Here is an 18,020-nt window from a genome sequence, read left to right on the forward strand (position 1 = left end):
CAATAATGTGTCGCAATAAATGTGCTTCCTGCTTTATTTTATGCCCGTGTATTTGACCCCAGCTGATGAACATGTATTCACATTTTTTGCAATGTTTGTTGCGATGTAAAGATACAATTTTGAACAACAACAACTGCACAAAATAATTGTGAACAGCACAAATACTTGTAATAAGGTGATTATGTAATAATTGTGACAGGCCTAGTGCTGGGTAGAGTGATCTTAAGCTAATTAGTACTTTCAGTTTTTGATCAGAAACAACTATGTTAGCATCCAAAGCTCTGTACTACAGATCATGTTATCACTTTCTCTTTTCCTCTTTGTGCAGATTTTCTGCAAGGATTAAATGTTGTGCCAAAGGTTCAAGAGCTTAACAGTACCTTTCTTCCTGTAGAATCAATATTATTTAGTTTGATTTAGCTGTACAAGCATAAGGTTCACTGGGCTCTTCCAGCAGCATTGTTTTAGGGCTCTGCTTGACTTCACTTGTCTTGTTCTCTGAATTCAAGTATTAGTCCAGGGTTATTAGTGTCTCACTGTCTGTGACAATAGATGAACTAATGCACTGATCACGCTCACATTTAGGCACTGTTACAAACGCACACACACATACACACACACACACCCACACTAGAACAATAGAATTAGAGAGTGCTGAGGAGATCAGGTTTGGATAAGCTGCTGAAGCCTGTGCTGGATTTTGCTAAGGCTCTTACAGTGTGAGGTCAGAGACCATTCTAAGTGTGGATGTGTGTTGTGTATGTGTGTGTGTGTGTGTGTGTGTGTGTGTGTGTGTTTGTGTGTATGTGTGTGTGTGTGTGTGTGTGTGTGGAGAGTGTATAACTGCGATAATGTGTGTGTGTGTTAGCCTCTTAGGGTTATAAAGGGAGTTAATGGCATTAGAGGCTATCTCTTGCTCCCCTCACTGTATAGCTTTACGTTGCCCACGTAAAGACACATCAGAAATAGAATGTTTATTTATAAGCACCCCCACACACACACACACACACACATCCCAGGGCTGATCACAGTTCCTGCTCGATTATTCTTTCTTGTGGTTCATTCCATTCATTACAAGCCTGACAGTGGCATAAATGAGTACCTAGGTTGAAAGTAACAAGGTTTTTAGCATAGAATTATCACATACAAAAAATGTGGTTAACTAGCCTCAATGAGGACACTAAAGACATGCTAATGATCTGATCTGCTAAAAATGTAATTTTTAATAGTGATTTATTTTTCTTATAAATGTACTATAAATTGGATAACAGTGTTGTACCTTCAAACTGACTTTGTCAGTCATGATCACAATATCATTGACATTTACTTTTCATCTTCCTGTGATCTCCAAAAACAGCTTCCTGTTGAACATGTGATCTGTGGAATATTCTAACAGCTTCATAGGGGGAATGTAGTGGAACTCAACTAAAATGGACATTATTCATAACATCTATTTGATGACAAGAAAAAAAGATGTTTCAAATATGAGACATTAAATGAATTCACACATTAATGCAAAAAATATTTTTGATTTAATGATTATATTTCAAGGTTAAGTGTAGTCACTTTATCTTAAAATAGGAGGCTTGGACAGACATAACTACTGTTTTCTAAGTGGTGATGATTTAAGTTATTTATCTGAAACATGCACATAGGTTGTTGTAATAGACACTTTATGCCTATGTTTAAAATGTCTTTTACCTTTACTTTGCATGCATATTTGTAAATTAACTGGGGCACAGCTGGCGCCCCGGTCTTGCATAAGTATAGAAAGTCTGAAAGCAGTTTGTCTAGCAATTAAAAAAAGATCATTTTTAGCAAAACAATGAGTTAATGCACTTTATAATAAATTTGATTGTCTCTTTTCCTTTCTCTCTTTATGTGTGTGTTTGTGATACGTGGGTGTGTGTGTATGTTAGCTCTGGATCCTGCCAAAGATCCCATGCTTGAAGATAAAATGTGGCCGACACAAGCAATGTGTGGCTGAAGACTACAAAACACCCACCTGTGTTAGCCAGCGCAGGATGAGGTAAAATGTTCACTGTACTATTTCAGACCATTCTGTTATCTTCTGTAGTTTTAATGCTTAAAGCCCCAGCTAATGATTTCAGCAGATTAGCCCTAGGATTAGCTCTTAGTTCACATCAGAAAATATGCCAAATGTTCGTATTGTATGTTTTAGGGTTATTCAGAGTATTCAGATGTTCTTCATGTAGTGCTTATATTTGTCTGTACTGATTAAAAAAATACATTAAATCATTATTTACAACTTTTGACAATATTTGCTGCTATAGACCTTGTTTCTGCAATGAAGGCATGACCTCTGTAGAAATGTATAATGTTTTTATGTATATATTACAAAAGTAGCCAAGCTTGGCAAATCCTGGTAGATTGTTGTATTATCAACATTCTTGAGTTCTGTCCAGATGGGATTAGTTTTGCATGCAGAGGCTGGATAATGTAATTTTTCCAAAGGATGTCTGTAATGTTTGTGACTGGTTTGCACAGAATAACAACAGCTACAGATGAGAGTGGCTACATGATTTGTATACCATAAACAGTACATTCAGCTGAAAACATGTCCTAAGTTTAATCATATTTCTTTATACCCTAACCATCTACCTAGCTGTTGTCACTGTTTGCAATGTGCCATAAAAATTGCCATTGGCTTGGGAATTTACAGCCAGCAGTCAACATTGCCACAAATAACTGAACCTTATTTTTTTGTCATTTTACATGTTTTAATGTTCAGAGTTGTAAACTTGATGGAGGCAATGCATTTTGGCTTGAATTTGGGCTACAGAGAATATTTAGAGCAGGGGTGTCAAACTCAACCACTAAAAAGGCCATATTAAAAATCTCAGCAAATCCATGGGCCAGCTGTGTTTTTATTTCATTTTTACTCAGCGTTTTGCCATTTTTTAATCAAAATATGCCAAAACTGCAACAGCAAAATAGGCATTGAATACGTATACGAAAATAATACTAAATAAAATAAGTTGTTTTAGGTATTTTTTTTTAAAAAACTCCCTATTTGCTTGCACTAGACATCAGGCAACTGTTCTTTTTGTGTAACTGCTGGCCCATAGATTGCTGCTGGGGGAAGGAGGTCAGAACGCACACAATGTTGCAGTGCATGCTGGGGACTGTAGTGCATCTCAGGGTGAAATGGGCTAATAAGAATAGAAAATTAAAATAATTTCACGGGCCGAATAGGACTGTATCACGGGCTTGACTTGGCCCACGGGCCTTGTGTTTGACTCATGGGATTTAGAGTATATGCTTCTTCAAGCGCTTCCTTAATTAAGAAAAAAAATACAGAACCTCCTTTTCCACAGGATATGATGGAATATAGCAATTAACACATATTCAGTATAACCTGGAGTTATTTCTACAGTTTGTTTTATAGAAGGTAAAAGCCGCCAGAATCTTGGTGCATTCGGACAGGACTTTAATCATAGTAATTATATTACCCCACTTTACTGTGTAAAATGCTGTCATATGAATAGTACTTCAAACTCCAAGAGCAAGTCATCACTTCTGTTTTTTTTGTCATATTGCATCTTTAAAACCCTTATCAGAACTGTCAGGGCAGCTTTTGGGTTGGCAATAACACAATAATACAAGCACTAATGTGGTGATGCTTTTATGTTAATAAACTCAAGCTGGAATGACTGTAGTCCTGTTTAGCAATCCCAGAATTGGGGTTTTAATGTAATTTCTTGATGTCAGACAGAGAGGAGACTTTTGCCACCTACGTGTTTGTCCTTCAGCTTGGTTTAACTGAAACCTGTCAGTGTCCCTGTGCAAGTTAGTGTAATACTTTTCATTCATTGTGGAATAATCGCTGCTACATGATGATCTAAAGCCTAGTATTTCAGTAGATAACATAAAAGGAAACTGTCATTTTCATGCTGAAATGTATGTCTAATATTTTAATAACTCATGCAAATATGTATTCCTAGTAATTTGATTAGCTTTGACTTACATAGCTTGAATGCTTGCATCTGTCTCTGTGTATGAACTTACGATTCAAGTTCAAAAGCCATGCAAAGGACAAAAAACAGCTTGAAACTTCAACGTGGTCTTGCATAATGAGAAATGAAATCGGTCACTGCTCATATCAAAAAGTAGTCTGCATCAAGCTGGCACTTCAGACTCCTGAGGGCTGATTAATACCAGAGCAATTTTACAGGTTTAACGCGTTGCGAAAGCACATTAGGGTTGGGAGATGACGCTGAACGTTACACATTGAATCAGTTGGTGCAGTGAAACATTGCATGCAGCAGAACACTGTAGCACCTCAAGCCTTCTCTGATTAGCATACATTATCGTAGTTGAATGCAATGAGGGAGAGAAAAGATGTGCTGCTGTTGGGAGGCATGTGTCGGCATGTGTTCTTAAAAGAAACATTAGTGTGGCTCCACCTGCTCTCTGTGGACGAACTAACAGCTTTTTATTTCTGATATCAGCTGAAGAAAAAACATAGTAATCTCCAAGTAAGCATTCTCTAACAGGAAAAAAATAGAATAAGTGACTCCTATTACTGTGGTAGGGTGTTTTTTTTAAATGTCACACTTGCATCTCCACTGCTTTGAAGACCTGTAGCGTAGAGGGAGACGAAGAAGCAGGATGCATACACAAGTCCTTGTGTTTATTGAAAGCCATGACAAAAGAATCCACAAAAGAGCAAAACAATAAGAACGCTAACAAAATACTACAACAGAAAGGAAACAAGACTAAAGAACATGAGGAGGACTAGAAAACATATGGGAGAAAACAAAAACGGCCTGAGAACACAAAACATCAAACACAAAGCACATAACCAAGGGTATAAATACACATGGAACAAACCAGAAACACCTGGGACTACAGACAACAGACAGGTGAGACAGATGACAAGTAGGCAGGACAGGAGAGCACACAAAGACCAGAACAACAACAAGTGGCCTATGTAAACTAAAGCACATGGACCAGGGAAACAAAGCCCGGAAACAGAGAAAGACAAGGACGGGACAAGAGCAGTGGTGCCATGACTTGGGTTCAGAATGCCATATTTAAGTTGTTCCCTGTAGAGGATATGTAACTTAGAAAATCAACAAAACGTAAACTGACTAGGGGTGTTCAAACATTTGCATACAACTGTATTGGTTATCTAAACTAGGACCCAATTGATATTAAAGGGCATTTTTTTCAGTTAAATCATTGAGAGTCATTCAGAGTGGTTTGGTGTGAAATGGCTCATTGTAGGGAAACCTGTAAACCCATATGAACTTATGAAATATGTTTTCTTTGAGTACTATTTTGCCACACATACCTCCACCATGAATGGACCTAGGACACTATCATAGAACAGGCATCAGGCAACTTCTAGAGGCATTAAAGTCTTCAGACTTCTGACTCCCATCACTATTAATGTTGATTCTGATGTTTTTAGGATGTAATACTTCACAATACACCACGCTTCATCAGTTTTATAACAACGAAATTAAGCAGAAATGTTGAAAAATGTTGAAGGTCACATATTTGTGGGTATCAGAATAAATGCTGCAGATAAAACATAAGTAATCATTAGTGGTTTGTTTAATATTGTAATGAACACACTGCTATAAAACTAAAGTACTGCTAAGAATTGTAACAAAAGCCCATATTAAGCATCCAAACCTGATCGTAATCATGAGGATGACTATACACCATTGTGTGAAGAGAACTGATGAAAAATGTAAAAAAAAATAAGAGCTAATTAACACAAAACCACTACCAGCACTAAAATGTTTATACTATTTAGGACTTTCTGCTGTTTATATGAGTTTAGGAACTGTGACAGTTGAGAACCGACAACATATTTTACCATTCACAGTTTACAGCTGACTGTCAGAAGCATCAGTAAGGAATTGCTTAACCATAACTTTAATCTTTAGTATTTGATCATATAATATTATTTTGACCAGTGTTATCAGTATTTTTGGCTCTTTAAAATTGGTATTGACAGTTGGTACAAAATAGTGACAAACATTTCTTATTGATCAAACCTCAATACCGACTAATCTTTGTTTCCTTTTGCTTCATTGGGTATTTAAATAGTGCTTGCTCAGAATAGAAAATATTGAAGAAATTATGTGTAATTTTTAATTAAGCTTTCTTACTGAATATCAGAACACAAGTAGTGGTGGTATGCCAAAGACACAAAGATAAATCACTAAATTGATTATATAAGAAATGGATCACCTTGCGTACTGCATGCATACAATAAATATTAAATTTATTTATTTTAAATATTAAAACTACCTTGTTTTCATTTTTTTTTTTCATAACAGCTTAAAAATATTTTCTTGTTGGGATATTCAAACACTATGCATTGTAGAATGTGAATATTCTAATAGCAACAATGTTTAAAACGGCCATTAATCATCTGAGCCCTCTGTGGCTGGGGTTGACCAAAGACACAGTTTGTGAATTCAGCAGCATTGGGATTAGATGATTTGCTCAGAGGCACAATGGCAGCAGACGTTTAAATTCACATGCCCCTGGTTCCCATGAGATCAAACCAACAACCCCCTGGCTCCACCATGCTCCAGTTACTGGACCCCCAGCGCACTGGACCAGCAGTAAAATCAAGCACACTCATTTACTGGTTAATGACAGAGCGAGAAGGTTGCTCTAAGGCAATTAAAAGAATTGTCTTTAAGAATAGAATAAACACATATGTCCCAAGTTGATTCATGCATTTAAGTGAGCAACGACTCCTGCCAACGTGAGTGTGTAGTGTGTGTGTGTGTGTGTGTGTGTTTGTGTGTGTGAGTGACTGAGGTGAAAATGAGGGTACACTCTGTCCTGGTTTTTCTTCCTAAACTACAGTTGTCAACAGTGATTGTTGCCATGAAAATGGAAACAGGACGCGTGCTGAGTGTGAGAACGGCAAAGCCCAACAAGAATTGTCTGTTAATGATCTGATAAAACAAAAGCATGGGAGAAGAGCAGGGGAGGGCAGAAAGAGAGAGGAAGGCAAAACTGCTGTCTCGTCCACTTCTTTTTAATTGCCGTTTAAGTGCCGTTGTGTTTTTTTAAGGGGAGTAACACAGAGGGAAAGAAAAGTAGAAGAAAACAAAACAAACCCTTCCTCAAGAACCTAATGTATCATTTTCACATTCTCCAAGCTGGATTACATAATTAATATTCGTACAGGCAGTTTTGCAGAGTCTTCCATGCAGAACATGGAGCTGCTTGCAAATTTAATCTTCTGCGTTGCTTAAAGCGATGGTTTGGACAGAAGTCTAATTTACACAATTTTCCCCTTATCCGAGATGTAGTTAATCAGCCAAGACATGTTTGGTGCTTCTTTTGTTTAGCATTGGAGCTACAAGGCGAGTGTTGCTAACACTAGAAGTCAATAGACAACCAAATCTTTTCTGTAAATACATGCCCAAAAATTTCTCTCATACAGCGTCCAGGTCTTCGTTAAGGTTGTACAGACTTGTCCATGGAGTAGGCATATGGATGCTACAGATTATGTTTCCTTTTGTGAATAATTGATTACCTTTAATAGAAACAACAGAAATTGTAAATATAATCTAGTGTCCATATTACGCCTGGGCAATATCTAAAAATAATTATCACAATATTGTCTAGCTAAAAAAAGTGATTATCACTTATATATCGATTATATGAATCAGAAGAACTTTTTCACCTGGTTAGAGCTACCTGCTCTAGGCTAATATATTCAGTTACTTCAGCTTGGTTGTTTTACTGCAGCGAAAAGGTAAAGACTAAAACTGAACTGGAGCGCGCACCCACACACTTCTTAAAGGAAAATGAACCCAAATTTCCCAGCATGCTCACAAGCTGTTTAATGTTAAATTGGTTCTCTGTAGTTCTCTCAAAGTTCTTTTCCCAACACGTCAATTATCGCCTTTTACACATCATTGGATTATCCAATGATGTGTAAAAGGCGATAATATCCGATTACATCCCCCATTGGCCAGACCTAGTCTGGATTCTGCAGTTGGATTTTTCAGAGGAGTCAGGATTCAGCATAACACCTCTTGTCTACAAAAAGTGGCTTGTACATGTGTTCTACTACACCGTGAACTTTTGTTGATTTTTATAGTTCACAGTAAGTCACAGTAAAGTGTGTCCTGAACCACATTGTCTGTGCAACCTCAATGACGATGTATTTACAGAAAATTTTTTGGGCGACTATCGTCTTCTAGTGTTTGTCAGCAGCACCGTATTTCCAGTTTGAAACTAAAGAAGTGGAATTTGGACATCGAACATGTCTTGGCTAATCAAATACATCTGGCATAAGTGGAAAATTGAATGTGAATTTGAATTTCGGATGAACTGTCACTTTAAGATTGTAGTCTGCATTTAGAATTGTTTTGGAGAGAGCTGTTTCTGGTGACTCAGAGCCAGTGTTCCTCATTCACTCATACAAACAGAGATATGGAAAAAGAGGCTGAGCAGATTTGGGACATGAGATAAAGGATGAAATTAAATGAAAGAGAAAGGACTGGGAGGTGAAAGATCATGTAGGCAAAGTCAAGTCGTCTTTGAATGTAGCCATCGCAGTATGTGTCATTAAGACGTCAACAGCAGTCATCTCTGACTCACTCTCTTTCTCACTTTCTCTCTCTGTTTTTCTGTAGTTTCACTAAGGGAATGGGTCTGAACCCAGCACAGCTGAAGTGTAAGAGATGTCCAGTGGTGCATCCATCACCAGTCTGTGGAACAGACGGACACACTTACTCTACCAAGGTGATACATGCATACGGGCAAAATTGCAATATTCTAGTAATATCAAATAATATGTCTGTGTGCTGGTTGTGCGATTACAGTGTGTAATTTCCCAGGAAGGTATTCAAGCGAAAGATTAATTTCTAACCGCCAGTGTACTGTTCTGATCTAATCTGCGTGTGTGTGTGCGTGTGTGTGTGCTGCAGTGTAAACTGGAGTATCAGGCGTGTATCTCTGGGAAGCAGATTTCTGTGAAATGTCCAGGACAGTGTCCCTGCTTATCACAATCGAACAACCCTTTGGAGAAGAGAGGTAAGCACATATACACTAGAGATCTGCACAGTCACGAAATTAAAGGTCGAACCCGACTGACCAGCCAGGCCTAAGTGGTGCTGCTAAATTTGAAATCCGACCCTGTGCCAATGACTTTGAAACCCGACCTGGCCAGGCCGCCTGGTACTGACAAATTTGAAACCCAACCTATACCCCTGACTTTGAAACCCGACCTGGCCAGGCTCAACTGATACTGCTGAATTTGAAATCCAACCTGTACTCATGACTTGGAAACCCAACCCGGCCAGGCCCAATTGATACTGCTAAATTTGAAATCCAACCCGTACACATGACTTTGAAACCCGACCAGACCAGACCCGACTGGTAGTGCTAAATTTGAAATCTGACCCGTACTCGTGACTTTGAAACCCCAACACGGCCAGGCTCGACTGGTACTGCCATGACTTGATCATCCAGTCCAAACAGGCTCGATTAGTAGTGCTGAATTTGAAACCCGAACCTGACCCGTACCCGCAACTTTGAAACCTGACCCAGCCAGGCAACATACAACAACAGACAATGTCATGCTGGGATAAACAGATATTTTACTGTAATGTACTAACAGTTTATTATCAGTATATTTTTCTGGAACTGCTAATCATACCTGGCAAAGAATAGCATCCACCTTGCTAAAGTTCCTCTTACTACAACTGCCACTTTCAGAAATGCTTAACACATTTCGGACAAGCTTAATAAGAAAGAGAAAAGATCCGCTGTGACTTCTCAAACAACCCAACACATCTCTCTCATCATCTATTGTGTCACAGTGACTGATGTACTGCTGGACCTCATCCCTGGTTTCATTCAGGGGCACCTTCACCCACTCTACCCACCACACTAAATGCAGCTGTAGAGTACAACGTTACGAGAGAGAGAGGGCAAGAGATAGATAAAGTGAGAGTGTACATGTGAGAAAGAGAGAGAGAGAGAGAGCGCAAGAAAAAACATCATGAGAGTGCACGTAGGCATAGTCCTTCAAATAAAAACAAATCTACTACATAAAAAAATCACTCATTAGAACAAACCGAAGCCCAGAAAAAATCTGCCTGAACCTGGCTTGAAAGCTAATGTTTTGTCAGGCTCAGGTCAGGTGGCAGACCTCTAAAACACACACACACACACAAAGAAGAGAAACACCTACTTCCTCACAAAGTACCTCTGCTATTTTGTAATGCCCCATTTCTTTTTCTCTTTCCTGTTTCTCGCTCTTTCTCTCTCTCCCTCTCTCTCATCCTCTCTGTATGGTACAGAGAGCCCTTATGGCTTTTGGTAACTAAGAGCATGATTATTTTAAGGATTACAGTCCGACAAACTGTCCTTATTTCTTTTCCTCTCTGAAAGTCTGTATCCCTTAGAAACCTATTAAAAGTTTTCTGTGTCAAAATCTGAGCTGCGAGCATGAACAAGAGAGAGAGAGATGAGCAGATGAGTTTAAAAATGCATGAGATGCATTTTCATGTTTACTTTCTTTAATTTTTATTGATCTAAAAAATGAACATGAATCTGTTCTACTATTAGTGGTCTGTAGCTGGAACTTTGCAGTGCATTCAGTTATAGCTCTTAGAGATTTACACATATGAGCCTAGTCCAGGTGTCAGCTCGCTAATGAGCACTGTAACAGTCAACATAGGTACACATAGAGGCAGAAGTGTCAATCCCTTCTTGTGGGACTTCTTGTGCTCTGTGGAACCCACAGTAGTCCTTTTTCTTTTTTTTGCTCTTCAGTTAGTTGTGTCTTTGTAAAATTAGCGCATATGAGTCATTGTGTTTTTGACAGCTGTTCAAATTAGGGTTAATGAAAGCTTCTAGTCAGATTTGCCATGTGGATGAACACAAAAGACTGTGTACTTCTGCTAATTGAGTGTGTTTTAAAAGCAACTAAAGAAACATCTTTGTGTGTGTCTGTGTGTGTGTCTGTGTGTTTGTATGTAGACTGCAGTGATGCTGAAATGAGTGACGTTGCAAGAAAACTGAGAGATTGGATCAGAGATCAACATGAAGGCGGGAATCCCAGCAAGAAACTCAAGTTCCAGAAACCAGATAAGAGTAAGTCTCCCCAAAAAACAAGAGTCCAACAAACACTCTAGACTATGTAGGTACACCTAGGATGCACTACCCAGTAGGCCTATTCCTGGTGAGTTACTGCAGTAACAGCCCCCAATGTAAGTAAAAACTAAGTTACTGCTGGTTCAGAAAAAGTCATTCCTTTATTCATTCATTTATTTCATGGCACACTCTAGTATTCACACTCATGAACATAACTGAAAATATGAACATGCTGAGTGATGTGATATCAGACATTAATACCACTTTCTTTGTACCCAGCATAGATGAGATTGTTCTAGAAACACAGCTGTTGAGCTGTGTTGGTTTAATACATTCAGGGGGGAGGTTTGGGGTGGCACTGTGAAGGCAGGCAGATATCATGCCTGTACAAAAAAGGCCCCGTTTTGACCGCATCAAAAGGTTTCAGACATCAGACAAAATGGCTTCGGTCTATGGTTGAAATTTCATCATGCAATTTCACATCAGACAAAAAGCATCAGGCTAAGAAACCACAGCCTCAGATAATATTGTTTGTTCTTTTATTTGACAGAGTTTAAGATTAAAATAATCTTAACTGTGCTTCAGTGTTAAGAACTATTGCAAAATAAAAACATCCCCCACCCGCCACCTCTATGACAAGTCCCCTTTTAACCGTTTACCGTGGTTATTTTTCACATGGATAGCTGCATAAGAGGATTCTGAGTCTGGCACAGGCCTACTTTGTAGGTTTATAATTACCGATTGGAGTCCATCTGTTGCTGAAAGAATTTATCAGCCCCCTCTACCCCAATCCTGAGTGGAAAGGGACACCACTGACAAGATATTATTCAGGTTCTGGACCGTTGTCAACAGAGCAGTGACACTGAGATGGTTGCAGCATGATATTTTGTGCAACTCTGGTATGAGTGTATCAGCGATGTTGCTAAAGTTTTACACATGTCAGTATCACTGCTGTGTTTAGAATAGTAAACTAACAACTAATTGGACAATGATATTTACATTTCTGCCTTTTTCTTCTTGTCTCCTTCATATTGTGTGTGTAGGAGTGGACATGAGTAAGGTGCCTCTCTGTAAGGATTCCCTAGGCTGGATGTTCACCAGACTGGATGTCAACTTTGACCTGCATCTGGACCAAACAGAGCTCGCAGGCCTGGGTCCGGAGAAGAACGACGCCTGCATTAAGGCCTTCCTCAGGTCATGTGACACAGGCCGAGACCAGCTCATCTCCAGCCAGGAATGGTGCTTCTGCTTTCAGAGACACCAGGGTAAACACTGTCTGTATGATGTTTGGAACAGCTCAACCTTTCAGCGATGTACATATTGTCAGTGTAAAAACATCAGAGATTTATACATGTGGTTCTCTGCAAGTCCAACTGTTTGGCTTTTCTTTGGGTACTCATGACGCAGCCTTTGAATTTGATGAAAACATGCAAAGCAGCTGATTATGCTCTTATGCTTTGAATGGACAGAATAGAATGCACAGCAGATTTATTATTAACATATGAACCTGCAAAGCTGTAAACAGAAATACACAGATAAGGAACAGATAAATCATAATAAACGCTTAACATAGATACATACACTGCTGAATATGTAACACAGTCTATGTACAGCAACTGTGAAGCCTTTTGAAACACTGGCGGTGCCTTTCCACACTGTTCAGTAAACTTATAGAGTGCACAAAACCCTTTTCTTCTAGATTTCTTCAGCTCCATATTATACAGTAATACACTGTCGCTTAAAAAGATTCAATCAAAACACCTTTGATCATGGCAGTGTTTGCGACACCTTTACAGTGTGTTGAATCTAGTAGTTAATAGTATTCTATTATGTGATGAGATTCTATAGTCCCTGCTATGATAGCCTAGTCATTAACAACTAAGCTACAGGGACAAAATGAAGCACTTTGAGGAGGTCATGCTGAGAAGTGAACTGTTCAGTGAACTGGTTTTCTAGTCTACATTTTTCTTTTTACAGGCCTTGCTCAGCTTATTAAGCAATAGATAATGTGACCAGGCTTTAATTAGTTTGAATGAGGTTAAATCGTGAGTTAGTTCTTGGCTGGCAGATAAGGATGGGGCAGTTACCACTTAATAAATCATATACTGTAGTATAAAACCCACTGAAAATCATACAGTTTCCAACATTAGTAGTTCCAATAACTGTGATTACCATTTTTTTAAAAAGCCAAGGCAGAAGTTAACTGCTTCCTGCTGCAGTCTCTCAGCAAAGCATGTGCCAGGACAATGGCTGTATATATAGTTATAATTTGAACAATAAACAGTAGTAGTGTAAGCAAGAATTTCATATTTATTTAAATTGAAGAGTTTTTTTCGTTTTATAATGAAATACAGAAACCTTCAAGACAAAGTCTATCCATGTACCTGTTCCTGTGGTGTTTACCTGTGGCGAAATGATTTCAATGTGTCCTTAAAAGGTTTTATAACATTTTAATTTTTTTTTTTTTAATACTGAGTTAATACTAATATTGATATCATTACAGTACGTTTTCATACCAGCCCACCCATACTCAACGTTCTCTTTAGCATTAGATCTGAAATCATTTTTGCTTCTCATGTTTCAGATTCTCCCTGCCAATCAGAGATTACCAGTATCCATGAGCAACAAGCTGGGAAGAAGTTATTGGGTATGTGTTTTTCCTCCTTCTCTGACTTTCACTCACTCAGTCTGTGCCTCTCTTTCTGTCTCTGATTTGGCACATTTGCAATTACTAAAATGGCAGTCATTGCACAAATGATATGATCAACAGATTATGTGCAAATCAAGTTTTTAGTTACATTTTCCATCAATCTTATTGTGTTAAGATTGTCTTTAGAGACTGCCTGAAGAGGATGCTCCACATACCAACTTGCTATGATGCTTTTGGTCAGCTTGTGTGTATTAGCCACATTATTAGACACACCTACCTTGTTGGTACACTTTTCTGGGACTAGATCTCATTTTCTTCCATGCACAACATGCCAGTGTCGCTGCATTGTTGAGAATGGTCCAGCTCCCAGATAATATCTTGCCAACAGTGGCCATATGGTGGTCCGTTTTCTGTGATGAATGGGACAGAGGGTTGCAGCATAAGATGGTCAGTCAGAAGTCACTAAACTGAACCAAAGTCAGTAACTGAACCTACAATCTATATATTTCTGATAAAATAGCCATTGAGTGTAGCTACAAAGTTGGTGCACCTAATAAACCAGTATGCACATTGAGGTTTACCAAATCTGCTGTGCAGTTCTGATCTATTTAAAAAACATTTTACCTAATTTGGAGCCCACCATCAAGTACGCTATAACAGCGCATTTGCATCAATATTACGTGATTATACATATGCCATGCTTATCTGCATAAATGCATATGCATAGGAGTATGATCATGAATATGTAAATGTGCGCGTATTATCATAACACAGTCACGTTTCCTGAAATGAGGTTTACGAGCAGTCATGAGGAACTAGAGTCCATCTTGAATTTGATTTAGTGAATAAATGAACGTCTCTGTATGCCTGAGTTGCTCTTTCCCTTTCTGAAGGTTGCGTGTTTAATTTGCGCAGAGAGAGCGATGAGACGTATGGTGGAAATCGGACACGAAAAGGGGATATTTTTATCCGCGGCTCCACTTTTGAGCAGAATGCGCAGAGATGGCTCAATGCCTGCAGCCACAAATAAAGTTAAAAAAATAAATAAATAAATAAATAAGCTCAAATAATATCACATTTAACTGCTGAAAATCTTTGGCAAGACTGCTGGAATTTGGGGCTTTCACCCAAGATGCTTTGAAGCTGAAACTGAAGCTGGGTGCGAGAGTTGCAGTGGCAGTAGTGGTCATTTTGCCAGTCAACAGATAACGTAGTCTATGAATCTGTTTGTGTTTGGGTAGGTCAGTACATCCCCTCCTGCGATGAGGACGGTTTCTATAGGTCTCACCAGTGCCATGGCAGCAGCGGCCAGTGCTGGTGCGTCGATCGCTATGGAAACGAGGTTGCTGGGTCACGCACGATGGGGCCTGTCGAATGCGGTACAAAAATAATAAATTCATTCGGTTCTGTTTAGAAAATAGCATATTGTTGCTGTTATCAAAACTTGATAACTCAGTTTTTGTATTAATTTCTGAAATAGTCAGCTGCTCTTTAGATTGTCTTGACATTTAATGATATTTAATGTGAAAAGATTCACATTATATTATGCAAGTTTCAACCGTGACAACAATGTAAATACCATAACACAGTAATATAGAATGTCATGCTCAGAGAAGATGAATTAAAGTGAGTGAACATTGCGAAAGATAAATGAGTCTTTTAACAGGCTTAAAGCAGTTATTGAATGGACGTATGGAGTATGACAGCAGCAGATGCTATTGTTTTCAGGTGTGAACAAGTTTGCTTTGCAGAAGCCGTTCTAGTTCATTAAACACCTCATTAAGGTAGCGATGCATCACTGGCAGGCATGATGACTATTAACATGCGCCTGACTGTTCACTCTGTGTTCACAGCTCCTGTGGTGGAATCTTCCGGAGACTTCGGCAGCGGTGACTCCCTGCTCTCCGATGACGAGGACGACGATTTCCTGAACGACGAAGAGGAGGTGGGAGATGATGAAGAATATGATGATGATGACGATGACGATGGCTACCTGTCATAATCCACTTTTCTTTTTTTTTCTAAAAAAAAGGGGAAACCAAAAAAAAAAAAAGAAGGCAGAGACGTTTGTTTGGTCCTAAAGCGCGTTTTTAGGCAACACTGGCAGAAATCTGTACTAATATTACTAATGGCTTAGACAAAAAGATATATCTTCCTCTTGGTGTGTAACATTTGTACAAAAATTAATACAGTTATTCCTGATATAAATGCATTTTATTTTTCTTATGTCAATGTTTTTGATCCTTAGGATAAGTTATCCACAGTAGCCCTTGGGACAGTAACTAGGAGTGATCAGAAGGGTTTTGTTAGAGATAGAAGTATTACGCTTAGGATTTAGCGTGGACACACACACACACACACATTCACACACAGGCATGTACGAACACATGAGTCCTATTTTCAGCGAGAAACTGAAAATTTTCTGTCTGAAAGGGAAGCAGGCATACCCCCCCCCACACACACACACACACCTGATGGCATGTTTCTAACCAATTTCATCCTTGTTTCATATTTGTTTGTGTGTATGTGCGTGTGTATATATTTTCCTGTACATTGTCAGTGCTTTAGAGCTGAGATTACTGATTATTGCACTTTTTTGGTTTGTATTTCGATGAAATAAACTATGAGATTAATTCATTTTACATGCAGAAAAAAAAAATCTGCTTTAATAAGCCATTATTATTACATATTCATCTGAAGTCAGTTTAAATTGTCAGGGGAGGATGGTCAAAACACTTCAACTCAGTGGCTGAAGAGACATAATACTAACCACATAGCATCAGGTTTTTTGGATTTCCAGTTTGTGGGCTGACAAACTATAGATCAGGTATATTGGAGCAGGAAGAAACATTCTATGTCTAAAGCCCATTTTACACCAGGTGTGGTAACCGGTCACGTGACGCATCATGCGTAATATGCACCTATATCAATCAGTGCAGCCTTTCACACCGGCTACATGCATCAAGCGGAGCTGCAGCGGTAATGTGAACATGAAGTTTTTAGCTGTAAACAGTGCAACATTCTGGATTCTTGCTATATTGTGCAATCTATGCCCATAATCAAAACAGCATACAGCTACATTTTAAGTTGGAGCAGCAGAATTGTTAGAGTCCACTGAAGAACCATCCTCTTACAGAATGTTAGTAGCTAATAGCTTTGCTAAAGTTTATTTCATTTGAAAACAGAACAATGTCAAAAAACGTGTTTCACTAACACAACTTGACGTGCGAGTTGCGTCCGGTGTGAAATAGGAAGCGTTGAGGAACAGTGTAGGCTTGCTGTGCGTGCCGCGTTGCTTCTAGTGTAAAATTAGCTTAACAAACACAGTTTTTCATTGTTATCTGTTACCTGTTAGCAGTCCTAGGATGTGCGGTGCCTTTGAGTGGAAAAGAGAGGGAGTGAGTTTCAGGCGACATTGTAAAAGGTTTTAGCGTAAAATGTTGGAAGTTTGACTGTCATACAGCAGAGAGGGCCTCACCTCTACATGAAGTCTCTGTGTTTTGGTTTTTTGGTAGGAGAACGTATATGCGAATAGTTTGTACATTACCGTATACCGTTCCAACATACAGTTGTAGATGTTCAACCTCAAACGTGTCCTATGTGTTGTTTGTTGACTTGTTTGCATTCTTGGATTTGATTTGGACTTTTTTTATTCGTTAGCGATCTTGCACTCAAAGCTATGAGATTTTCCTTCTGCGGTCACTTTTGATCGTTACCGTGTTCTGCGAAATTTCCCGCTTGTTTGAGTTTGGAAAGGTTGGTGGAGGTGCTAGGATGGGGGAAAAAACAGGACTCTCTTTTCCCATGTCCACATCTGTCCAGCTATTGTCATAGAAGTGACAAATGCATTTTTCTTTTTTCTTTTTTTTTTACAGTGTATGTAATATTTGCCGATAATAAAGTTCTATTGACCAGAGTGACTCTTAATCTATTACTGGTGTGTGTGCATGTGTGTGTGTGTGTGTGAGATGTGGTCACTATTGCATTATGTATAAACACCATGTAAATATTTTATGTGCCACAGTTTCTCATCAGGCCTCGACAAAAGCACACATACACTACTATGCAAAAATCATGGACCACCCTTTGTTTAATTTCCAGTCAGTACAGCCATTAAGTACGCAAGCTGTCCATTTTTCAGAGTCAGAATAAAAGATGGAAACCTATTTAACTGAAAATTACTCAGAAGACTCAACAACTAAATCTAATGCCTAATTTTTCAGTATTTAGTGTGTCCACTCTTTACCTTTATTACAGC

At 38.8% G+C, this 18,020-nt stretch overlaps 1 protein-coding gene across 1 annotated transcript in view; it reads left to right on the plus strand.

Annotated features, from left to right (window-relative positions):
* The window catches only part of spock3 (SPARC (osteonectin), cwcv and kazal like domains proteoglycan 3), a 35,027-nt gene extending 17,349 nt beyond the window's left edge, over positions 1 to 17,678 (plus strand). Inside the window, 9 exon segments of the mRNA XM_036582940.1 lie at positions 1,920 to 1,939; positions 1,941 to 2,029; positions 8,646 to 8,754; positions 8,940 to 9,045; positions 10,999 to 11,112; positions 12,156 to 12,377; positions 13,697 to 13,759; positions 15,004 to 15,141; positions 15,616 to 17,678. Coding sequence (XP_036438833.1) covers positions 1,920 to 1,939; positions 1,941 to 2,029; positions 8,646 to 8,754; positions 8,940 to 9,045; positions 10,999 to 11,112; positions 12,156 to 12,377; positions 13,697 to 13,759; positions 15,004 to 15,141; positions 15,616 to 15,764 — 1,010 coding nt within the window. The 3' untranslated portion in view covers positions 15,765 to 17,678.
* Positions 17,679 to 18,020: the final 342 nt, after the last annotated feature.

The sequence above is a fragment of the Colossoma macropomum genome, unplaced genomic scaffold, assembly GCF_904425465.1.
Source record: "Colossoma macropomum unplaced genomic scaffold, Colossoma_macropomum, whole genome shotgun sequence".
In the NCBI taxonomy this organism is placed as follows: domain Eukaryota; kingdom Metazoa; phylum Chordata; class Actinopteri; order Characiformes; family Serrasalmidae; genus Colossoma; species Colossoma macropomum.